Source organism: Hyperoodon ampullatus (assembly GCF_949752795.1).
Source record: "Hyperoodon ampullatus genome assembly, chromosome: 6".
Lineage (NCBI taxonomy): Eukaryota > Metazoa > Chordata > Mammalia > Artiodactyla > Ziphiidae > Hyperoodon > Hyperoodon ampullatus.
This window is the reverse complement of record NC_136919.1, coordinates 121,330,709-121,357,138: the sequence shown is the minus strand read 5'-3', so window position 1 is coordinate 121,357,138 and position 26,430 is coordinate 121,330,709. Positions and strand designations below refer to the sequence as shown.

General features: G+C 36.2%; 1 protein-coding gene across 2 annotated transcripts in view; it reads right to left on the bottom strand.

Annotated features, from left to right (window-relative positions):
* The window catches only part of GLRA3 (glycine receptor alpha 3), a gene marked incomplete at both ends in the record, with an annotated part of 167,588 nt that overhangs the window by 132,121 nt on the left and 9,037 nt on the right, over positions 1-26,430 (bottom strand). For both annotated transcript variants that reach the window (XM_079707061.1, XM_079707060.1), the window contains one exon: positions 3,297-3,424. In XM_079707061.1, the coding sequence (XP_079563187.1) occupies positions 3,297-3,424 (128 nt within the window). The remainder of the gene's footprint in view (positions 1-3,296; positions 3,425-26,430) is intronic.

The window sequence follows — 26,430 nt, the reverse complement described above, 5'->3', positions numbered from 1 at the left end:
GTCAGAATTGGTTTAATCACATAAAATATAGAAGGCAGAAGAAAATGGTTGACAGACAAAACAGAGAAAAGTCTAAAATAAATGATGATTAGAACTGCATGGAGAAGGAAGCTAAGTGCTAAGAGGCACAAAGTTCAGGGTCATCATCCACAGGACAGGAGGTGGGTAGTTAGGTGGGGCAGCAGGGGAGGCCATGGACGCCTGTCTCAGGAAGCTCCTTGCTCCCTTATTCATAGTCCCCTAAAGCCGGGATGGCCTGGAATTTCCACGGGTTTGAAGGATGCACATAACTTTTTTTTTTCCTTTTGCAAACATAGCTTATTAAGGTGATTGGAAATAATATGATTCTGTAAGCAATGCTGACTTTTTAAATGTTTTCTTTTTCCAGCTTTATTGAGATATAAAAGGCATACAACATTGTGTAAGTTCAAGATGTACAACGTGTTGATTTGATACACTTGCATACTGCAATAAGATGATGACTTTAGCATTAGCTAACACCTCCATCGTCACATAATTACTGTTTCTTTTTTGCGGTGAGAACTTTTAAGTCTATAATACAGTACTGTTAACTGTAATCTCAAGGCAATACATTAGATTCCCAGAATTTATTCAACTTCTCTTTGCAAAAAAAAAAAAATAAGTGACTGGGGAAAACAGGGTTCCTGCCAGTACCTCAAAATGAAAGTCATCGCTATTCTGGCATTTGGAGAACCCCAGACCAAAGCCTCGCCACTCAACACTCACCTAAAGCAAAGCTGTGCCCAGGGCAGCACCACCTCTGTCAGATTTCCTTTCCCAGAGAGAGAAACAGCAGAAAACTATCTCTCTCCATACACAGCAGACAAAACATGTATCAGCACCCAGGCAAATCAACTCAGCCCTTCCTCAACGACAAAGCATTTCCATCACATGCAAGAAAACTAATGGCTTAAAGACAGTGAACAAGATGAATAAACATAATTATTCCTGCAGGAAAAAAAGAGAAATTATTGGGCAGAAAAGAAAAACAGAAGAGGTAGAATGCAAGAATGGAGGCATCCAATTAGCAGTCTAGTTAGTGCAAAGAACTTTCATAGCAACTTCTTTGTAAAAGGCCTGGAAAGCCATCAAAGAGATTAAACAGATGCTCACTGGAAGTAACCAATTTTCCTTTTGGAGTGTTTGTCTCAAAGAAGTAGAATTGTGCTGAAGGTCTGTTGAGGCTATTCATCACTAATATTTTTGGACAATTTAATTTTTACCCAATTCAGGTACACGATTTTTACTATTATCATAAAACAACAAACAGATAAACATACAAAATAACACCCGCCTAGCAATGTGCAACACAACCTTCCTGTAGTTTGTGTGGCTTATGCCTGGTACTGCAGTGTTTTTTTCTCAAACAAATAGGATTTTTAAAAGATGTACTTATTTTAGAGAAATGATACAAAATAGTACAAATAAGTATCATAATTTTGTTTAAAGAAAAATGTCTACATCTAGAGTTTTTCAAACTTAGCAGTATATAAAAGAGCAAATACAAAGTTACATTTTAATAAAGTCATTTTATAGTTTTTTAATAATTGTTCTTCTCTATGATCTGGAAGGTAAATTTTGTTTTAATGTAAATGTACTTGTGAAAACAATCACAAACTTAAAATCAGTATTCCAGAAATAAATTTTATAATAATGTGTTTGAGACTGAAATAATTATCAATAATATTATTGTTAAATGTTGATAATTTGAAAGGTGAAAATGCTGTCACATTATTATTATAATTTACACTTCATTGATTGTTAATTAGGTTGAATATTCTTATTTATTTTCTGCAAATTGTCTGAGAATGTCTCTACTAAGATTTTTTGTTTTCCTCGTACGAAATTTATAAATTCCTGAAAGGTCAAACATACAGGTTTTTCTCAATAATTTTATATTTTCCTATTGTCTGATCAGTTATCTAGGTATTTTCTAGGTTTCTTTTTTTTTCATTAAGATTTTAATCCATGTCCAGTGGTCAGGACTCTGCGCTTCCACTGCAGGACATGGGTTCCATCCCTGGTCAGGGAACTAAGGCCCCACATGCCTCACGGCACAGCAAAAAAAAAAAAAAATTATTTTAACCCACGAAGAAGTGAATACTAAATCATTTAAGTTATTGTAATATATTGTCACATCAGTTTGGCAAATTTCTGTTCCTATTCTTTTTTTTAAATATATAGTTAATTTTGCTCATTTATTTTTTTCAAGAAAACTTAGACTAGTGGAATATCACATTATTGACAGACATGCCCCTAAAATTTCACAGTATTAATTCCTGGTTTTTGACAAATTGGAAGGGAAAGCATATATAATACCCACTTTAAATTAGTTCATTTGATTCAGTAGGCACATTTTTTAAAAGAGAAAGAAAACAGACAAGGGAATAGAGGGGAAGATGGTAGGGTGATGATCGAAATAGGTGAAGGAGATTAAAAGGTATGAACTTCCAGCTGTAAAATAAATAAGTCAATGGTGATGTAATGTACAGCATAGGGAATATAGTCAACAATGTTGTAACAACTTTGTATGGTGACAGATGGTACCTAAACTCATTGCGATCATCATCTCATAATGTATAAAAATATCAAATCATGAGGTTGTACACAAACTAATGTAATGTTGTATGGTCCAAAGAAGACTAATTGTGAGAGCTATTAACATGAGAATATATTTCTTCTTTCAAGACATATCTTTGACCAATATAGTGCTTGGAGGATTATTGGAAATAAGCTTTAGAATTTGGGGGTAAATCAATATGAAAATTTATCTTGTTTAATCATCTGTCATACAGAGTGAAGTAAGTCAGAAAGAGAAAAACAAATACCGTATGCTAACACATATATATGGAATCTAAAAAAAAAAAAAGGTTCTGACAAACGCAGAGGCAGGACAGGAATAAAGACGCAGATGTAGAGAATGGACTTGAGGACATGAGGAGGGGGAAAGGTAAGCTGGGATGAAGTGAGAGAGTGGTATGGACATATATACACTACCAAATGTAAAATAGGTAGCTAGTGGGAAGCAGCCGCATAGCACAGGGAGATCAGCTCGGTGCTTTGTGACCACCTAGAGGGGTGGGATAGGGAGGGTGGGAGGGAGGGAGACACAAGAGGGAGGAGATATGGGGATATATGTATATGTATAGCTGATTAACTCTGTTATAGAGCAGAAACTAGCACACCATTGTAAAGCAATCATACTCCAATAAAGATGTTAAAAAATAATAAAAAATAAAACACATGTCATATATTGTAGTAAGCAAAACAATTACCTTTAAAATTGGGCCTGATTCTTGCATCATACCCCGACGTCCTTCCCATTAATTTATCCAGAAAGTCAGAAGGTGACATTGGGGCACTTCGAGACCTTGCACTATCTGTTTCCTTTGTTGCAACCAAACTGCAAATGAGAAAAAATAATACAGATTTTACCCAAAGAAAAAGTCTTCCTAACAGTTGTTACCTAGAAATATAAAATAAAAATGCTAAGCAAAAAAAAAAAACTTTATTTACATTCAATAAAACAAAAAAATACAGTTTGGGGCTTTCCTGGTGGCGCAGTGGTTGAGAGTCTGCCTGCCGATGCAGGGGACACGGGTTCGTGCCCCGGTCCGGGAAGATCCCACATGCCGCGGAACGGCTGGGCCCGTGAGCCATGGCCGCTGAGCCTGCGCGTCCGGAGCCTGTGCTCCGCAACGGGAGAGGTCACAACAGTGAGAGGCCCTCATACCACAAAAAAAAAAAAAAAAAAAAAAAAAACCACCACTTTGAAAACAATAAAACAAAAAAAAGGTTTACATACTGTATAGTGAATATTATCATAGTGACAGATAGGTATTTATAGATTTACAGTCAGAATTTATAATTTTTCACATGTATTCAGTAGTGACAATATTTAAGTCTGGAAACAAAGCCACTCCAAATTATTAGGATTTCAAAATTTGTATTTATCCAAATTTGATTTCTGATTGCAATTTTTAGCTAAAATTATCCTAAGTTGTTCAGACATAAGAAAATATGAAAGTTCAGCTGTGAAATACAATTCTTACTGCTTTTATAGAGGAAAAGAACATCACCTTTCAAGTTCTGAGAATTGTTCTCAACGGTAATAAAACTCCGGTCCTATAGATTAAACATCAATGTTCTTTTCTTCAATTAGAGTGAGTGCTTCCTATATTAGTAACATACTCAGCTAAATTCATTCTGCTTTCACTTGGTGTCATTCATATACAGTACATTCTGTTCAGACCTAAAATTTGTGCATGGAGTTTGAGAAATTACCATAAATGTGGTCTGTGCAGTCGGCTATTATGGGATGAGAACCTGTGTCCAGGAAAGTTAAAGGGTTATTGTATTTTTTTTCATTCAAACATTTTCCTTTTTCTGCAGCTGCTCATCCTAGAAGCCCACAAATGACTGAACCCCCGACCAGCTCCTCATTTACCTAGGTTGGTCCCCAGAAGGTCTAGGCCTACTTGCTAATATCAAATGATTCTTTTTATCCACAGAGTTTGCTCAGAAAAGTGAAGCAGGCTTTCTGAACACATATCTGTTTGAAATATTTATATTCAACCTGATGTTACTTCCTGGTGATTGTCAGTCATCACATCCTCCCAGCTTTGTCACTCAACTTAGAGCATCGCCAATCCCTGAACCTTTGTGGTCACTCTCCGCAGTATCAAGTTATTAAATTCCTCCTGCCAGAATGTTTAATAAGAAGGGAAAATAAACCTTAGAGCCATCACCATTAAATCGTCTACCACACACATATATTCGGTAATTCATAATCACAACGGTAAAATCCAATATCAATGGTAATGTGAGAACAATATTTCTGAAATTATAGTATCACAGTTAACAGCACCTATTAACTTTTGCCCTGTTCTAGAGGATATATCTAGTTCTGGACATTCTAAATCACTTATCTTCTCAATAACTTTCATTCTGTCTTTCTTGCTTTCTCTCTAAACAGAAGCTTCTTCTCTCCCTATTCTTCTGGTTCCATATTACTTTGTAAGCCTTTATCTCTGATTAAAGGAAACTCTACTCAATATTCTGTAATAACCTAAACGGGAAATAATTTGAAAAAGAATAGATATATGTATACGCATAACTGAATTACTTTGCTGTACACCTGGAACTAACACAACATTGTAAATCAACTATACTCCAGTATTAAAAAAAAAATTCTTAAAAGGAAAACGACTCAGGTTGGGGGAGGCAGTAAGAAGAAATCTAAGTTGCATTTAGAGTGGATTTTTTGGGGGGTTTTTTTGTTTTAATGTTTTTTTTTTTTTTTTTTTTTTTGATGTGGACCATTTTTAAAGTCTTTATTCAATTTGTTACAGTGTTGCTTCTGTTTTATGTTTCGGTTTTTTGGCCCTGAGGCTTGTGGGATCTTAGCTCCCAGACCAGGGATCGAACCCGCAACCCCTGCATTGGAAGGAGAAGTCTTAACCACTGGACCGCCAGGGAAGTCCCTAGAATGGATTTTGGATAAGAAACTTCATTATGAAGTCCATTTTTTTTTTGTCTAAACCTTGTCTTTCAACATATTTATAGCAAGTTACTAAGTTGTTAGCAAATGACTCGTGATAGTACTTTTGAAGGAAGCATCTTTGGATATTTTAGAAGTCTTTTATTTATGAAAATATCAAAACAATCTCTGCACGAATTTGCCTGGCTCCCACACTTGGCTTGTCTTTTCTACGCTGTAGCAAGTACTGAATTTACCATTAACTTTCTTGGAAACTCTAAGTGGGCTCATACACATTCCCATCAATGAACACATTTTTCACTTAAGAATCTTATATATTCTTATTTTTATAATGACTTGTCACTTGAAAGTTAAGAGACTTCAATTTCTGAGAGACTGGCAGAAGCCTATTTTTTTAAAGCATTAAAATCAAATATCAAAATCCATCAAAAAGATAAGTCCCTGCCCCTCCCCTTCTATCCCCTCCCTTCCTCTTTAATGAGACAAGAAAGTAAAATATGTCCACTTTTGGAGGGCATAAATAACTACTAAATAGAGATGCTGTAAAGATGGATTTAATATAATTGTCCATACTTATTTCACTCTGCTGAATGCACCTTAAAATTGAGAGAAAATATGAAAGCTGTAGCTAGGAAACGTAGTATGTGTTTGAGATGAGTCTTGGCACGAGGGCCACAAATCTCTGTGCATCTAGTTTCATGAGTTGATTTGCACAGAAGCACAGTGACTTATGGGGAATAAATCAGTGCCCAGACTCTTGAGGCAGAGAAGGTTTGAGGTACAAGGGGGAAAGACAGTTGACTATGTATTCTCTAGCTTTATAAACCAGTCCTATGGGGTTACAACTCTTAGTGAAAAAAAATTGTCACAGTTATTATTATTTGGAACTTTCTGAGCTGCAGACACAAGCAGTTGATATTTCAAGCCCACAGTTTGAAAAATAAAACCCAGAATTGAAGAGATGAGCATCCTTTCCAATTCTTTATGGCTTTAGTCTCTTTATGGGAGAACTAAAGAGGAACTGAAACATCTGAGAATACGTGATGTTTTGAGAATTTCACGCTAAAGCATCCTGCCTCAGAAGAGGACGAATTGTTTGCCATGATGACACAGGCAGTGAAGCAGGCTTTAAGTTGATAGTTTGATATTAATTATTTTAAAAAGAGGCCAAAGTAGAAGAATATAAAAGGACTAGTCTAGAATACCCTTGGAGACTCAGAGAAATAACTCAAAATTAAAAGGGTACTGAGATCTTGATTCTTCCCACTGTGAGCAATGTGCCAGTGAAATATGATTATCATTTCAAAGTGATCTCATTTCTCTCTGCAGTTTGATGAGGCCTGGGTTATTTTAAATTCACCTAACAATAAAAATGGTAGTTGCTTCCTGATCTCTCAGGCACAGGATTTGTGTATATATATGATATCATTTTATTCTCATAACAACTTTTCTAGTTAGATATTATTACCTATGTATTACAGATGAAGACACTAAGGTAAAGAGGTTTTTTCCCAGGCCACTCAGATATTAAATTTATAAGCCGATATTTTATTTTTATTTTTTAATCTTATTTATTCTATTTTTTAAATTAATTAATTAATTTTTGGCTGCGTTGGGTCTTCGTTGCTGTGCACGGGCTTTCTCTAGTTGCGGCGAGCAGGGGCTACTCTTCGTTGTGGTGCGCGGTCTTCTCATTGCGGTCGCTTCCCTTGTTGCGGACCACGGGCTCTAGGCACGTGGGCTTCAGTAGTAGTGGCACGCGGACTCAGTAGTTGTGGCGTGCGGGCTCTAGAGCGCAGGCTCAGTAGTTGTGGCGCACGGGCTTATTTGCTCCACGGCATGTGGCATCTTCCCGGACCAGGGCTAGAACCCGTGTCGCCTGCATTGGCAGGTGGATTCTTAATCACTACACCACCAGGGAAGTCCCTATAAGCCAATATTTTAAATCAAATTAAACTTTCCACTGAAAACACTAGACAAGGTTAAAAAGAAAACAAAACTGTGCATCAGAGAGCTAAAAACACAGTGAAAAGTCACATGGCTAAGATCTAAGACAAGGAAACTTACAGAAGTGAGTTTCCCTTAAGGATGGCAATAAACTTCGGAGTACCAGCTGAGTGGTTAACAATCTGTGTACAAGTTTTGAAAGCTTTATGGATTTTAGGGGGACAAAAAGGCGTGAACTCCTATGAGTTGGTCTGAGATCACAAAGAATTACAGCTGCTGAGTAAGAATGAATCAGAAATATACAAGTCTTAGCAGGAAGCTAAGCATAGCTTGGAATTGTCTCAGTTTCTGAAACTGGAATACAATAATCACAGATTGCTAGCAACCTAGCTCTCTGATAAAAGCAAACATACATCAAACTCCTGCTATCCCCACACAAGCTTGTTTCTCTTCCATTCCTTTCAAACTTGGTTAATGGTAACAAAATCTTTACATTCCTCAGGTGGAAAATCTTTGATAACCCTTGACTCCTCTTGTATTCCACATATCATATCCTTCCAGTTGGTCCTACCTTATAATTTTATCCATAATCCAACCACATCTCACCATATCCTCTTCAGCTCCTCTGGTACAACCTACTGCTAGGCATTACCTTTGGAATACTCATTGGTCTTCTATTCATTTAATTAAATTCTACTTATCTTTGTGATCTTGGTTTAAGCATCATTTCCTCAGGAAGCCTTACCTATTCCATCTCACTTTGCAAAATCCTGTTACAATATTTATCAAATTTGTATCTCATTAACAGCACTTGTTACAATTGTAATTGTATTTTTAATAAGATTAATCCATCAATGTCTATCTCTGACTTTATAGGATCTTCTATTTAAGCAAAACTCATGACTGTTGCATGTGTTTTAACAGCCCCAGAAGTAATCCAGAGCATCTACGTAAATAACTGGGTAAGTATTTTTGAAATGAATTAACTAAATATAGTGATGGAGAGGTCAAACATTATACACCAGAGAGTGTCCAACATTTTCATCCTTCTGTCCTCCTGCCCAAGTTAGGAGTGATGCTTATGAATAATCAGGGAAGAACCTAGAACAAATATTTAGACACAGGGAAAAATCAGGATATAGAAATCTGAAAGAGAACATTAAAGCAAAGTTATATGTCTGAAGATCATCATTTAATGGTGGAACTGGAGAGTTGTCAGTTAGAATGTGATGGCTGCTTTTTTAACCAGACCTGATTGCAGTGGTGTCTACATTCAGGGCTTACATAAATTAGGACTTAGTAGGTGATAAGTTACATATTGTTTGCGTGTTTGTATATGAAGGGTTAATATAGGGTTATAGGTGAGGGATAGGAGGTGGAGGGCTAGGATAGGTGGAGAAGGAGGACTCCAGTAAAAGTAGATGACAGGGATAGATAGTGTAGTCATCTGAGGTTTCTTAACTCTCATCTTTATACAAGTTTGTTCGTTTCATCTACAAAATTTATTTTTATCATAAAGTCACTCATTTTTACTAAATGCTTTCAAAATGCTGTGCTCAAAACTCATGCTAATTGTTATAACTTCTACTATAACTTCTATGGAAACTGTCTATTCTCATGGGTAATAGTTTACTTCTTTATAGTTTTGACATCAGCTTATTTCAACTGAAAAATCTAAAAGGCCATAACACAGCTAATTAACTCACTGATTTGTAGCTTCATAATGACTTATTTTAAAGAAAACTAAGCATTTCAGAAACATTGAAAATTACTTAGAATAGACTCAATAGTTCCTATTATGTGTCCAGTGCCCAAGATAATTAAATGAAAATCATCATAGTAGAATGGTTGAAGCTCCAGATGGACAGCCAGGAGGCTTACATTTTGTTCTAGCTTTGTCATTAACTAGTTGTTTCATGTTGGGCAAGCCAGATATTCTTTAACCAGTATAAAAATGGAGACTTAAAAGTGGCACACATTTTTCACAGAAAATTGCAGTAAAACAAACAACATATTCTACACATACGTTTCAAAAAATGTCAAATTCTTATGCCAATGTTTGGATTTCGCCTTTGATAACATGACTCTTTTGGTCAGGGATATTTTTAATTGAAATAAAGAGAAATTCACTCAAGCTAATTAATGTAAAAGGGCCCTAAATGGTGTAACAGTATATCATGAAATCCAAATGTAGAAAATACCAACAAACTCAGGAAATACTGAGCACCATAAAGAAAAAATCTGATGGACCCATCCTAGCTTATGAATTCAATTCATGGTTGAAGGCACCTTAGTAAGAGAAGTTCAAAGTCATATTGCAAATATATAATTATAGGGGCCCTAACTGACACACTTGTTTACCACTCTTCCTTAAATAACTTCTTATTCAGGACATTTAGTTTTCAGAAATCAACTACTGAATGAATATTTAAAGCAATTCTGGTTTTATATTGTCTTTAGTTTAATAGTTTTATTTCAGTTCTGGTATTCTAGCAAGATTTTAAATAATCAAAAGAAGTCTATCAATTTGTGTAAATTCAGTGAACACTCCTAGGAGGAGGGGCTGCTGAAATAGTAGTCCAGAATTTCAGGCAGAAAAAGACTGAATAGACATACAAGAGAAAATATCTTAGAACCTGTGGTGTCATGGGAAGGACAGAGACTAAAGGAATGTTAGTGTGTCTGGAATAGAGACAGAAAGTGTCAACGTAAAAACAAATGAGGCTGGAGATGGCTGTAGGTACCCAATCATGCAGTGCCTCATGGATCACATTTTGGACTTTTGTCTTTACAGCTCCCATTTGGAAACAATTCCTGCGGTCCAAGTGAGAACTGAGGATAGTGTGAGTAATTTTGATCACAGTGGAGTTGGAGAGAGTAGAATAATCTAAGAGATATATATATCACTGATAAAATCCACAAAGTTTAGTGATGGTTTGGTACTGGTTGGGAATGGGGAAAATGTTTCAAGTGTGATTGCAATGATTTTAAAAATGCTTATTTAAATTTTTGACACACCTCCCTTCAAAGGGTGGAGCCTAATTTTCCTCCTCTTGGATGTTGTCTACACAAAGTGAATTCTTGATGACATGAATTATGTAGTTTGATCATAAAATGCATTGCTACTTCCACCCAGCTCTCTTTTGGGTCATTCACTCTTCCCTCAGCCACTCAAGTAGCTACATGGAAGAAAGCGAGAGCTTCTACCAATAAGATTCACGAAGTTGCCAGTCATTTGACTGAGCCAACTTGAAATCAGATTCTCTTCACCAGTCAAGCCTTCACGTGGCTGCAACCATGGCTGACATCTTGACAGTAACCTGATGAAAGATTCTGAGCTAGAACATCTACTTAAGCTGTTCCTGAATTTCTGACCCATGCAATGAACATTCATTGTTGTTTTAGCGCACTAAATTTCAGGATAATGTGTTATGCATCAGTAGTTAAGTGATATCGACCCAGCTTTCTGGCTAGAGCAACTGTATGGATGGAAATATCATTCACTGATATAGGACAGTGGGAAAAGGGGGACCAGCTTTGAGAGTTATGATAATGCGTTCAATTTTGGACCTGTTGAATTAAAGCATGGTTTTAAAACATTTAAGAGACACATATCCAATATCATAGGCTATCTATATTGAAAAACAAAAATTTGCAATATTTTACTGGATGGTTTCTTTGAAAACTTTTAGTAAGTATGCTGGCACCTAAGGGCCATCACACCTGCCACCCCTTCTGCCTAAACCAATCTCCTCTAGATCCCACTGCATGGCTCCCTCGTCACCTTCAAGTCTTCACTCAAAAGGTCTCCTTGAAAATGTCTTCCCTTCTGCATATACACACTGCTATATATAAAACAGATAACTAATAAGGACTGACTGTATAGCACAGGGAACTCTACTCAATACACTGTAATGACCTATACGGGAAGAGAATCTAAAAAAGAATGGATGTATGTATATGTACAACTGACTTCCTTTGATATAGAGCAGAAACTAACACAACATTGTAAATCAACTATACTCCAATAAAAATTAATTAAAAAAAAGAAAATGTCTTCCCTTCTCACAGTTTCTCTCTTCCCTGTTTCTGCTTTACTTTTCTCCATAAAACATATTATTAGATAAAATACTATTCATTCACTTATTTATTTTTATGTTTTCCTCTACTGGAAGATAACTTCATAAGAGCAGGGATTTTTGCTTATTTACTTTTTTTTTTTTTTTGCGGTATGCGGGCCCCTCACTGTTGTGGCCTCTCCCGTTGTGGAGCACAGGCTCTGGACGCACAGGCTCAGCGGCCATGGCTCACGGGCCCAGCTGCTCCGCGGCATGTGGGATCTTCCCAGACCGGGGCATGAACCCGTGTCCCCTGCATCGGCAGGCGGACTCTCAACCACTGCGCCACCAGGGAAGCCCTGCTTATTTACTATTATACCCCCAAATCCTGGAACACTCATTGAGATATTATATAAATATACTGAGACATTATATAAAATCACTGAGATATTATATAAATATTTTTGGAATAGAGCAGTAAAAATAGTACTTGAAATATATGATGAGATGGATAAACAACGTATTTTTTTAAACCAGGAAGATTTGGAACTGAGTAAACTTCAATAGATCATATAATTTATTATTGTTATTTTCATGGAAGTTAGGTCTTCAAGAGAGTAGTCCAAGTAAAGATGTGTTTCCCCAGTGATGTTACCTGACAAAGTCAGTGATTCAAATCTTGCAACTTTAGTGTAGCTCCAGAGAACAATAAAACCACCCTTTATTTGATTTAGAATATCACTGTCTCTTTGGGCACATAGAGTCTTTGTCTGGATGCCACTTCATATTTTCTCTTAGAGAAAAAGATGTCTTCCTTGAAAAGGTCAGGTGCAAACTACAGCAAAGACTTCTGAAGTTCATGTTCTTATTCCATTTAAACATTTAAATCATTTATTTTAAACTGAGAAGTTCAAAGATGTTAATCAAGCATTTACAATAATTAGGTTTAAAATTGTAAACTTAAATCTGTAGCTTCGTACACATACATCATTACACTGATAGCTGTATGAATAAGCATTTCCTTAAAAGTATGTTTAATTCCCCAAAACAACAACAAAAGCAAGTTTTTAAAAATCTAAGAATAAACCAAACAAAAAATTTCAAAATTCCTATGGAAGAGTAAAATGAGCAGACTGCCAAGATAAGACAAAGAAGAGTGTTTGTTCTTCTATATGTTATTTAATAGCTAACATATATATGTATGTATATATATGAATAGATATATGTGTGCACATATATTATTTATATGTGTATCCATATACCTGAATATATACACATTTATATAGATTTATATACTCATGTATATAGATACACATATACATACAAATCACATATTTCTGTGCTCATTTAGTTATATGTACATGCTAAAAAACAGTTACTTGAAGACACTAGATGCAGTAGGTAAAAATACCAATCAAGTCTCTGTGGGCAAGGAATGTACAATATGGTAGAAGAAACAGACAGTAAAAAACAAACACATAAGTAATCAAGATAACTAGAGATTGTTCTATGTTCTCAGGAGAAAATAGCCTGGATGATGAAAAAAAATAAATGAGAGAGTCCATGTTGGATGGGATGGTTGGTGAAGACTTTCTAAGGAATTGAAATGTGAGCTGAGTGGGAGCAGAGGGAAGGACATCCTAGGCAGAGGGAACAGCTACTTCAGACTAGCGGTGCTGGGACAACCAACAATCTGCTGGCAAAAATAATATAAACTTGATCTATTTCATAGCCTGAATATAAACGAATTTCAGATAATTAAAGCTCTAAATATAAATATGGAAATAATTAAATGATATATTTTAAAATAGTTCAAGAGCAAGCATGTGTATTTATTTCCTCTTTCTTGCAACGTTCATTAAAATAATATCCAATAACAAAAGAGGTATAAACTTTAATTAAAAGACAACAGGAAGGAGATGTCAGCAAATTAGAGATTCTTACAAGTTCTGGAAGATGAGAAGAGAGGACAGAATAGAAAGACAAGATGGAGAGAGAGCCATGGAGGAGAATTTTCAGAAATGGATAAAAACACATATTTTCAAAGTGAATGAGCCCACTGAGTTCTAATAGAGAATTATGTCTAGAGCTATTATTGCAAAATTGCCAAACATTAAGATTTAAGAGACGATCCTGAAGGATTTTGAAAGAAAAAGGAAAACACAAAAGAATGAGACCAGACTGGTTTTAGGCAAATGGGCATTTATGCATGCTACAAGACAACAAGAAAAAGCTGTCAAAGTTCTCGGTGAAAATGGTTTTTCTTCCATATTTCCAATCCAGTGGACCAGCCAATCTATGAATCAAAGGAGAAGTTATTAAGCAGTCCCAAATTCAAGTAATGGAACAGTCTACCTGCATAAATGCTTTCTTGGGAAAATCATGGAGAATATACTGTAGCAAAATGAGGAAGTAAACCAAGCAGTAGAATCCTGGAAGGAGCTGATACAACTTAGAAAGTAATAATGGGATTTCCTCAGATGAGATCTATGCAAAAAGGCTCAGAAAACAAACATTTTGTTTTGATCAGAAGAGAGAAATATAGTAAGGCCATTTTGCTGTCAGGGGCCATGAAACTTAGAGTATATTGCATAGACAAAATGGTAGGATTAAGAATGTGAGGGGAAAAAAGTGAGTCTGGAGAAGCATTTAATGTAAGTAAAGACAAAATAAGACAATTAGAAAATTGAAAGAAAACAAAATGTAAAACAATAATAATATAAGAATATTATTCAGATGTATGGAAAAGACCTTCAGAATAAGAAAAACACACAGACATTTAAAAATTGTTGCTCTTAGGAAGGACAGCTAAGTACAGGGAAGATGGGATTGAGAAGGGCTAAGGACAGTGTTAAAGCTCTATACCATTTGTTTATTTAATCCATAGGCAAAGTATACTTTGAAAAAGGATTGCAGTAAAGGATTAAAAATATAAAAGAATGTGTTTAAAATTTGTCATAGACAAGGCAAGACAAAAAGGAAAGGCTGATTTACTTAGTACTCACACTTACTCTTTTTCTTTGTTAGATATTGAAAATGTACAACATGACAAGCATTGTTGTGGGGGCTTGAATTCAGCAACAAATGAAACAGACCAAAATCCTTTATCTTCATGAACTTACATTCTAGCAAAATGGAACATAGTTAGCAAGATCTGAAACAAATTAGTAAATTATGTACTATTTTGAAAGAAAGGAGAATTCAGAGCAAAGCAAAAGATAATCAGAAGTGATAGGATGTGAGGGTTAGCATTATTTTAAGTAAGTAGTTAGGGTAAGCTTCACTGAGAAAGGGATGCTTCATCCAGGTGTGGAAGGAGGTCAGGGAGTTGGCCACCTGAGTACCTGAGGAAAGAGTATTTATTCCAGGCAGAGAGAGCGACCAGCGCAAAGGTCTAAGCCAGGAGCATGCTTGATGTATTTACAGAACCAGAAGGGACTAGAACCGAGTCAGCAGGGGGGGATAATAGTGAGAAATCAGATCAAAGGATTAAGTGGAACAACAAATCATGTGTGGGCATGAGTCTTTATAACGAATTTGCTTTTAGTTTGAATGAAATGGAAGTTTTTAAGGCATTGAGTAGATCCAAGGAGTGGCTTGCCTTTCATTTGTAAAGAATCACCATGACTGATCTGTTAAATCCAGACTAAGGTGGGGCTGGGGTGGCTGGCAGAGACCAGTTAGATTACTGTCATAGTCCAGGTGATGATTGCTCAGACTGAGTTGCCACCTTGAAGGTGATGGGAACTGGTCATATTTTGGATATATTTTAAAGCTTGAGACAAGATGATTTCTTGACTGATTAGAGTAAAAAAGAGAGTGTTCAAGGAGAAGTACATGCTTTTTGGCCTAAGTAACTGGAAGGATAGATTTGATTAACCAAAATGGGGAAAACTGTGAGAGGAGTAGGTTTGGGGCAAAAATCTGGAGACTGGTTTCAGGCGTGTGCAGTTTGAGATGTCCATTCGATGTTCTAGATGCTGAGTATGTAGATAGTTCTATGGGTCTGAGGAATGACATCCTTTTTTTTTTAATTGTTTAAGGCACAAATTTGGAAAGTACTATAGACATATAGATGGTATTTAAAGACTTGAGACTGGAGGAGGCCACCAGGGAGTAAGTACAGATAGAAAGGAAAAGAGAGGGAGGAGGAGAAAACAGCAAAGCAGACTGGGAAGAGTAGCCAGTGAAGTAGGAGGAAACCCAGTAGAGTGTCGTGTTCTGGAAACCAGTTAGAATAAGTACATCAAGGAGGAGGGAGTGATTGACTGCTAAAGGCTGTGGACTGGTTGGTTAAGATGAGAACTGAGAATTAGCCATTTCATTTTGCCAGGTGGATGACAGTTATGACCCTGACAAATGCAGTTTTAGGGAACTGGTGAAAGTGAAAGCCTAATTAGAATGGGTTCAAGGAGAATTAGAAAGAAATTGTGGCTGTGAGCATAGCTCTAATGTGCAGATCTTTGAAATAATGCATCAATATTAAAAACTTATGCACAACAAGAAGCACCATAACAAACTGAACAAGCAAATTAAATAGTAGATAGCTAACAAACATTAACACCTGAATTGTATAAAGGACTCCAACTAATCATTTAGAAACATGGTAATCCACTGGAAGAATGGGCAAAGGATATGAATAAGCAATTCATAGAAAAAGAAATAGAAATGTACATTTAGTATAAGATAGTTTGCTCAAACTCAGTTGTAATCAAGAAATGCTCATTTAAATAGAGACTAGATAACCATTACAATTGTCAAAATTTTAAAGTTTAGTAATGTCAAGAATTGATGAATATACGGATAAAAGATACCTCTAAATGCAATTTATACACTGAAGGGTGGCACATATAGCCATTTTAAGGGGGTATTTTATGGTCTATATTTAAATTATTAAGACATCTTCCTTAAGACCCAGCACTATTTGATGTACAATTGTTGGTATTAATAAAAATAGAAAATTACCTACATAGCTATCAATGTGTTTTTTTTAATCTCTGATATGATCCTACTTTAGATTTGTACAGCAGTAAACAAAATAAGGTTATTCTACGTGTTCTGAAGTAGAAAGTAAAGAAATACCATTGAGTGAAACAAATAGCAAGTACAAAATAATACTTTTAGTGTACTCTTGGGATGCCAGGGGCTTCAAAACCAGCATCCTTTCCTCAGCTCCCTAAAGTATGAAACAAGTTGAGAAATTTTTTCAAGAGGGTAAAGGATTTGGATCATAACATCATCTTATAACTGATTTTATAAAGCTGATTTGGGGGAAAGCACCCGATATCTGAGGACACATTGGCTTCCTAATGTTGAATTGAAAACACAATCATGTGTTACCTAAGTAATTATAAATAAGTAAAATTAATTCACATAAATACTTTGAAATTGATTTTAATTAAGTGCCTATAATGGTTAAATTCAAAATTATAAATACAGATTTGGGGGTTTTAAACATCAATTGTTATAGCAGTTGCATACATAAGCTTTTCAAAAAGTGCTAGTTACATTCTGAATCCTGATAGCAACATTCAATGGGAAATATGTTATCAATATCACCTTTTCTTTGTCAAATCAGTGAAATAGCACTTGCTTTCTTCAAGCCAATCATGAACTATAAAATGTTTCTCATAAATATTGTTGACCCTCTCTTCCTTCTAGGAATGGATATTCTTTCTTTTTCTCTCTGACTTATCCAAAAGACTTCCTCCTTTAGCCTGATTCTAGACCATAATGTCTACAGACGATCTTCTGAAACCCTCTTAAGTTGTGTCCACTCACCACACACACACACACACACACACACACACACACATTCATACCCAGGAGGTGTAAAGTACTTCACCACCTCTAAACATTTTTTTTCCAATTGAAAAATGATCAGGGAATTTGATCTGACTGTGGAGCACAGTGTGCTCCTGGACAATAAACTTAATAAAAACGTTGAACCATCAACAAAACCAAAATTAGAAAGGTAAAATCTTCTCGGAAGAGTAGACTTTACCTTTCCTTCAGTCAGGAGAGACTCAAGGCACTCTAGGAGTCTCAATGGCAATCGTTCAAAACCCAGAATGTGCCCTAATTACATGTTTGTCTTAAAGAATTTTTAGAGTTATTTTGCTTAAATGCCATGTCCTCCACATTGCCTTTGTTTGCGTGTCTGGGGGGGAAATGATCTCTCCTCCGCTGAATTCTTAGAGCCCATTTGGTTCTATCAATCACTGGTTTCCATTGTTGACACGTGAAACTGACATGCCATGATCTCCTCTGCTAGCTGGAAACGTCAGGGCTGAGGCAGAGGCTATGTCCTATCACTCACCTCATTGGAATTAAATCAACAAATAGCACTAATATACTACTTTGATGTAATTTCTAGTCTTTCTAGAGCTCAATTTGATAAAGGGTGAATAACCTGAAATTCAGTTCAAGAGCACTTTGTTCCTTATATTCCAAATATACCTCAACCAGTTTAACTTGTCCAAAAATCATTGAGTGTGGTTTCAGAACTATTTTTCTAATGAGAGTTAGGAAATGATTACATCAAACCAATGGGGGGAACGTTGATTAAGAATTGGGTTGCCCTCCTGAATCTTATTTGACAAAACATCACTTAGACCTTTAAAATGTGCATAAAACTTTTTAAAAAACACATTCTCTAAATCTATGTGCACTGTACCAAAAATTTCATAAAAATACAGTAAAAATAAGGGGAAAAAAGCACCGTAATCCCACAAGCCAGAAAAGAGTGATACAGAAATCATTCTTTTACTTGAGATGTTTAACTGAGTTACATTTACAAAGGAAACAATACAGCAGAAGTAGTCTGCTTTATTTTGATCTAATTGTGCTTGCATGAATGCTTACTAATAAAATGGATTTTTATAAATCCCCAAATCAATAAGACTGAGGGCATAAAACCATGATATTTTTAAAGCACCAGTCTCTGAGTCTCTGAACCTGAAAAGAAATGTACACAGAATATTAAAGTGGAGCCATGCTACGGTTTTTTTCTGTAATAATATTGAACCAGCAGAGCACCGACTTATTCAGATTATGGTAGATATTCCCTTTTGTGTGACTACAAATGTTTATGTTAATGTCACCTTTCAATGGAATGTGTTCTGACTTAAGCATATTTGAGTTATTGGACATTTTTCTTCCTGTGGTGCAGGAAGCCCTACATTTGTCTGTTCGTTACATTCCTTTAAGGAGAGAGGAATGGCACAGAAAAAGGAAGGGAATCAAACAATAAAGCAAAAAGGAGTTTATAATTGGAAGTGGTAAGGAAAGGTAAATATAACAGTGAGTATAGTGTTGTTCAATTTCCCTCTAGTGAACATTAGACTACACATCAAGGTTTTTATTGGATTATATTCTTTTTAAAAATTAAGAGTGAGAAGAGCTTAGCAAGATACAATCAGTGACTGTACATCATACTTAAAGCTAATATTCATCTATTCTTTTTTTTTTAAATTTTACCATAGTTTCTTTATTTTTAATTTTTTTTTTTTGTGGTATGCGGGCTTCTCACTGTTGTGGCCTCTCTCATTGCGGAGCACAGGCTCCGGATGTGCAGGCTCAGCGGCCATGGCTCACAGGCCCAGCCGCTCCGCGGCATGTGGGATCTTCCCGGACCAGGGCACGAACCCGTGTCCCCTGCATCGGCAGGCGGACTCTCAACCACTGCACCACCAGGGAAGCCCCTCATCTATTCTTTATTCTCTATTCTTTCTTCCCCTTTCCACCTTCCTTCTACTTAGGTGCCTAAACTATTTGGGGCAAGACATTTACAGTTTCCCAGGAAACAAAAGGATCGTAAAAGCTTCTGGATTATACAAGTTATTTCCTCTTCCTGTAAGAACATATGTTTCCCTTTAATCAAGCATAACAAAATCTCTGGAGATAATGCCTCCTAGGAAAAGACTACCTATTTTCAAGATGCAAAAGAAACGGGTCAGAGATGTGAGTGGACACACCTACACTGCCACACATGGTGTTCATGTATAGAACCCTGAGAAGAGCAAAAAGTTTGAAACTGGATCTCATTCTTATAGTTTTTGATGAAACTATTCATTAAAAAAAACTTACTGTGATTCTAGCTGAACGAGTCACATTTCACCTTTTAAAGAATGATGTGATCGTTCCTTTTTCTACTGTAGAAGAGCCTAAATCACTGTGCTCTTTTGGACAAATAAGCAGTTAATTTGAATTAGGTGATGTGGGTTCTACCTCTGACTTTGCCACCTAAATGAGCGAGGCCTGAATAAAGATCATGTCCTAGGCTTCATCCCGCTCCTCTGCAGAGTGGTGGGGGCTTTTGCTCTCACGGGGCTGGACCGACTCTTCCAAGAAAGCTGGGAGCACAGCCTGCCCAGTACCAGAGGTAATGTGGACTTGGCTATATTCTGTGTTTTGTAACCGTTAAATCAGCCTAAACCTGTCTGCTTCGTTGTTCATGTTTATCTCGACTAATGACCTTGTCTCCTACCTCAAAGACATAACTGAGCACACAACTGAATAACAAAATCACAATTCCCAGTCTCTACCGCCTGCCACATTCTGCCTCCGGTCCCAGAGAAAGACTTAGGACTTCTGGTTCAAAAGCTACCCTTCAACGACTGCTCTTAAAACTCTTCCTTTTCACCTCATCAGTGACTTTGCCCTTTCTCTTCTGAACCTCTCTTGTGTTTTCCTAAGCATTTCCTAATCTACTGACTTCTTTCTTCCAGGATGTGAGCAAGCTCAAATCTCCTTTCATTGTAAAAGCAAAATTAAACAAGCAAATGAAGAACTGCCTGCCACATCTGTGTCCACTGTTACTTCCTCATGCAGTAGCCTCTTTCAAAAAAGGGAATCTATATTTTTCTTTAACGCACAATTCAATGTTCTAACATAGTTGTACATGCATTTTTCCACCAAAAGGCTACTTATAATCTTCCACATTTCTTTTGGTTTTTATGGCATTTGATATTATTATCGTATTATTGATCATTCTTTTATTTCCAAAACTTTTCTTTTTGGTTGTATGACGCACTCTGTGTTAGTTTTCATTTTTCTCTTATCATAATCCCCATTCTTTTTTTTTTTTTTTTTTTTTTTTTGCCAGTACCTCTCCTTCTGCTCATCCCTTAGAAGCTGGTGTTTTTAAGACAGTGCTTTTCAAATCTGAATGTGCGTTATGACTCATCTGCCGGGCTGGATAAAATGCAGATTCTGACTCAGTGAGTCATGGTGGGATTCAGAGTTTGCAGGGGTTTTTTTTGGTTTTTTTTTTTTTGTGGTACGCAGGCCTCTCACTGTGGTGGTCTCTCCCGTTGCGGAGCACAGGCTCCAGACACGCAGGCTCAGTGGCCATGGCTCATGGGCCCAACCGCTCCGCGGCATATGGGATCTTCCCAGACCGGGGCACGAACCCGCGTCCCCTGCATCGGCAAGCGGACTCTCAACCACTGCGCCACCAGGGAAGCCCTAGAGTTTGCAGTTCTAACAGCCTCTCAGGTGATGGTTATTCTTCTGGTTAAAGGACCACATTTTGAGCAGCAGTGCCCTCGGCAGGGAAGGACTTTTTAACATCTGCAAGCCCCAGTGGATTACAGGTGTGCTGTGTTAGCCACAGCTCAGCCTGCAGTGTGTGAGATGGGGCAGCTAGAGCCAGGCTTGAGGACTGAGAGTCACCAGGCTTATTTGTTTGTACGATGAGATGAAACATCCATGTGTGCTCAAGTATTTAAAAATGTAGGAAAATGTTGCCCCAGAATTCTAGCCATCCAATCTTATCTAGTCCCAGGTCTTATGTTCTCACCTCTGTGCTGAAGTTTTCCAGCAACTGGATATCCCATAGGCATTACATTCACCATACATATCTGGAACTTAACTTATAATACTTTTCTACATAGCTATGCCTCTGCTTTTATGCTCTATTCTTGTCGTGGCACTATTTTTCAGCCAGTTACTAAAGGTATAAATATGAGGCTTATCCTAGACCATTCTCTCTTGATCCTCCACGTCCAAGCAGCGGACAAGACTTTTTTTTTTTTTTTGGTCATTTCTCATATTGCTCCTTTCTCTCCATTTTTGGGATGTCCTATTGCATTAACCGTTTCCTATTCTCCCTGAGGCCAGTTTTCCCCCCCTCACTGTGAACATACATTCTATTAAGTTCTCCATATTGCTTCCTTTTTTTGGATAATAGTTATACTTTATTTGTATACTGGAATATTTATTCTTATCACAAACATTCAACCATTCTGCCTGAATATAAGCAGCATGTGTTGTAGAAAAATAATAAATTTCCCCTTTCTCTTGAGAAAAATCAAGGTAATGGTCTCAAGTTGTGTATTTTTCTGCAAATATTAGGATTGAAAAAATAAGAAAAGGGGGTAAAAATAAAAATAATGCTAAACACTGAAAATTAGAAGAGTCAACCATGATATCTACTATTTAGAATAAGCTGATGTTTAGAAACATTTGAAAAAGTCTTGGAGATTTTCAGAGGTCTGAAGTTTTCTTCAGTGTTTGCAGTAACTTGAACTAACCTGCAAAATTATCAAAGTGTTCCCTTTTTTCTGTATAATAATTTGGAAATGATTCATATTATAAAAAAGAAAGATATACAACCCCAATTTTAAAAATTAATATTTGGAAAACAATTAATTTTGGCAAAAAGTAAAAGGTGGTATAGTTGAAACATTTTGAGAAACATTTTAAAATGGAAACTTCTTGGGACTTCCCTGGTGGTCCAGTCGTTAGGGCTCGGTGCTTTCACTGCTGTGGCCCTGGGTTCAATCCCTGGTTGGGGAACTAAGGTCCCACAAGCTGCATGGTGTGGCAAAAAAATAAAATAAATTAAATAAAATGGAAACTTCCCTTTATTCTGGAAAATTATATAAAAAATATGACCTACATCCTCTCCAGCCTCTCATCCCGTGCCTGACATATAATGTAGCTTCCAGCCACACTGAGCCAGCTGTGGTTCCTACATTTTTCATGCTGGTTTGTGCATACATCTTTGCACAGGCAATTGATTCTGCCCAGACCACCTTTGCTTCTTACTTTGGCAATTCAATTCAAGGACCACATCTTTTGAAAAGTTGTCCTGCCTCCATGCTGCACCCCCCCACTAACAATTATGTGCCCTCTTGTGCACTTAGTGAATCCTATGTTCTCATTAAAGCAGTTCTCTCTCTCTCTCTCTCTCTCTCTCTCTCACACACACACACACACACACACACACACGTATTATCACCACTTTCCTGTGTATCTCTCCTCTAGACAAGTGCTCTCCAAACTTCTGTAATTGCCCACTCCAAAACTTAAAAAATACCCAAACATGCACTTCCAATAAATGTATACATTATTACATATATGCTTGCATGTATACGTATTGATAAATATGTTCCTTGACAATATTTCACTCATATATATGCATATTACTAATAATCCATATATCAAATTTGCCTGAGGCTTATTTTATTTTTATCAATTTTTATTTTTTAAAACATAGTGATTCAATATTTTTATAGATTGTACTTCATTTGTAGTTATTATCAAATATTGGCTCTATTCCCTGTGCTGTACATTACATCCTTGTATCTTATCCATATTACTTCTTTAGTGATATTTCTGAGACACAATCTGATCATGCTCCTTTCCTACTTGTAATAATTCCCTTTGGCTTCACTTGAAAGACTGAGTTCCATAATGGTGAATGTAAACTATGAGCTGGAGCCTCTGGACCTCCCTTCGCATGCACTTCCAAAAAGCCAAACATGCCACTTCCATTTGCAACTTAGTGGCCAGAACTTGGCCACATGGACACTCAAAGCTAAGAGTGAAACTGAGAAATCTTTAACTTATTGGAAATGCCTTTAAAGATAAGCCTCTTCTTCTCTTCTGATAGCTGGAAAGCAGCTATGATTTCTGAAATCAGAGCATCTATCTTGGATCTCAAGGAAGAAATCTTACGTTAAGAATGACAAAACAAGAAGATAGAAAGATCAGTAAACTCCCATTCCAGATGTGGTCTGGTTGCTTCCATGGTTTTTCTTTTTCCTTTTTTTTTTTTGAAAGAAAAACAAATATTTCTTAAACCAATATTATTGTGCACTTTCTATCAGTCACAAATGAACCTAATCTGAACTAACACAGATATAAAGGGCTAGTCTGTTTATCCCTTGTTTATTTTCCTGCCACTCAACATCTTTCACATCTACCACTACAATGGATTTTAGAAAAAAAATAGATTCTTTGAATAAAGGCTACTGATATTAGGTGAAGTGAGAAATTATAGCTGTAATCCTAAGTACATATTTTCTCTTAAGGAGAGAGTAGTGCGTTTCTGACTGTGCTCGTTTAAAAAAAATGTATTCCATAGATGGATACAGCTTTATCCATTACATTTTTAAAGTAGCATGTTAAGTACAATCACTCAGTGTATAGAAAAGCCACGCAGCCCTTCAAAGACAGAGCTGAGATCTGACCCTGAGTCTTCTTTCTCTAAATTCCTTCTTGTTTTCACATGTGCACACAAGTGCATGCACAGAGAAGACTGAGGCAAGAAAAGTTAGTTTAGAAACCATCTAAAATAAACTAGCTCCTTCCTGTAGAGGGATAAATCTCATCTTCTTTTTACTACTGTATTTTTGAGCTTGAATTTTCATATGTTCCAGGAATTTGAATCTTTTTCATACTGATTAAGCTTTTCCGATGTAATTTTTGCTGTAAGTTGACCTATATAACCGTACAAAGGCACACAAAGAATGTCATACACTTTGGTCTTTTGAAGCAGAGCAAAATTTTAAGTTTACATACTATTATTTAGGGGGAGATATTTAGGCTACACATAAAACTAATTCTCTATATAATCTCAGGAGGCACCAACTGAGGTCTGCAGTAGATTCAGTGCCTTTGATGATACGTACCGTATTTAAGATTTGTAGGAAGAAAGAGATAAGCCCAATTTCAGGAATTTAAGAGGGGAAAAAAAGATTTCATAACCTTTTAAAGGGTTTTAAAGTTGTTAGAAAGAAGCAACATGAGGCAGAAGGGAGATTTCTAGTGGTTTTATCCATATAATCTTCTGCTACCTCTATTCTTCCCAATAAATAAAACAAGAGACAAGAGAAAAACACGGAAGGTGCATTTCTTCTTACTAGGCAGTCCTATACAAAGTTGGGTCCCTTAGTGTTTTAATAGACTAAAGGTAATTCTCTTCTTAAATAGGAGCAATTTAAGAACTGGTGGAAAATATCATTTAATGCATATTAGAGTGTTTTATTATTTTATAATAAGAAAGGAATTTATAGAGATAGATTGCTTTTAAGTTTTTCATTACGATTTTATCATGTGTCATTCTTCTTTCCCTTGTCAGGAATGTAATTGTTTATAAAACAATGAAAAGTCATAAGTCTCTCCTTTTCCGGGATTTTTGTTTTATTTGATCTACTAATAATTAAGTTTCAGTGCTCAGACTTTGGACACACATTTAAATGATACAAATTAACAAAAATATATGTATAGTGATATCAACAGAACTAGTGAATACAAAGTAGCTTATGTGAGTATTCTCTTCCCTCATAAGCAAGTGATAACAATGAAATATTTTGTTTAGAAACAGAGAAAACTATTATTGGAATAAATATTTGCGGATGTTTTCTAACACCCTACAATAGTCATATAGATTTTCCCCAGGAAGTTAGTTCTAAAACAACATAAAGCATGAATTTATTAGTCAGGGAAACTTGGGGGGCCCATGGTAGAGATGTTACTATGAAGTTTGCCGTATCCTCCATTTCACATGGAGACTGGCCCGTTGTCTTTTCTAAGGATGCTTTTTCTGTCTGAAACACTCTTCCCTCTTTCCTGCCCACTCACATTCCATCAACTGTTCATGGTCCATTTAAATTCCCTGCCTCTTTATAAAAATTTTATACTCCTTTGCATTCCAAAAAAGATATTTTCTTTTCCCAATATTTATAATTTTTACTATTTTTGGTAGTTATTCATGATTACATTTTCAACAATTGCCAGCAAAAAAGAAATTGTCATTCAACCACCCTTTATAGAGTCTCTTGGGCTTAAAACGTTAAATGTATACGAGTAAACAGATTAAAGGCAAAAACAAATATTCTGTGATATCAATGGTTCTCAGTTTATCTAGGGAATTGGAAACATATCAGTGATTCTGATCCCAGAACTGCGAGAGGTGCCATAATAGAAATTCAAACATTATGCATTGAGAATATGCATTATTTATTTGATTATTATTTAGAATGGTCATTTAATTATGTCTTCTGTTTTCACTGCAGAGATCTTACAAAAAGTAGATAATTAAAAATTATATGTTGCTTTAAAATATATTTTATATATGTATATATACATTTTATATATACATGAAATAGTTATTTGCTACAACCATTTTTATATTAAGTGCTATTCCCTTTTTCCAATGTTTAAAAGAAGAAGCTATCACGACATGGAAGCTCAGTACTGCTTCATTTTGTAGAGGTGGGGATAGATCCCAGATAGGAACAAGTGAGACATAGGTAAGTAGTGAGGAAATGGAAAAATGTAGAAGAATATTTTCTGTGAAAGAAAAGAGAGATAAGAGGCAAGTGGGTAAATATATTACCACAGACAAATAAAATTGGGAATAAAGAAAAAAAAACAAAGCACCAAATCTCTCACTAATTTTCCTCCTAAATGCTAGAAGGAAAGAAAGACAGCATAGTATTTTTATTTATGCCTAGAATTATTTATTTGAAATTGTAAATCTGCTTTGGCGGGGGGGAGTGTTTCATTTCAGAAATGAGTGAGCCCTGTCAGTGTGCAAGACACTCTTTTAAGCCCTGGTGATAGAACTAGAAATATGTTACTGCCCCTGCCCTCCAGGACTTCATGGTTTGA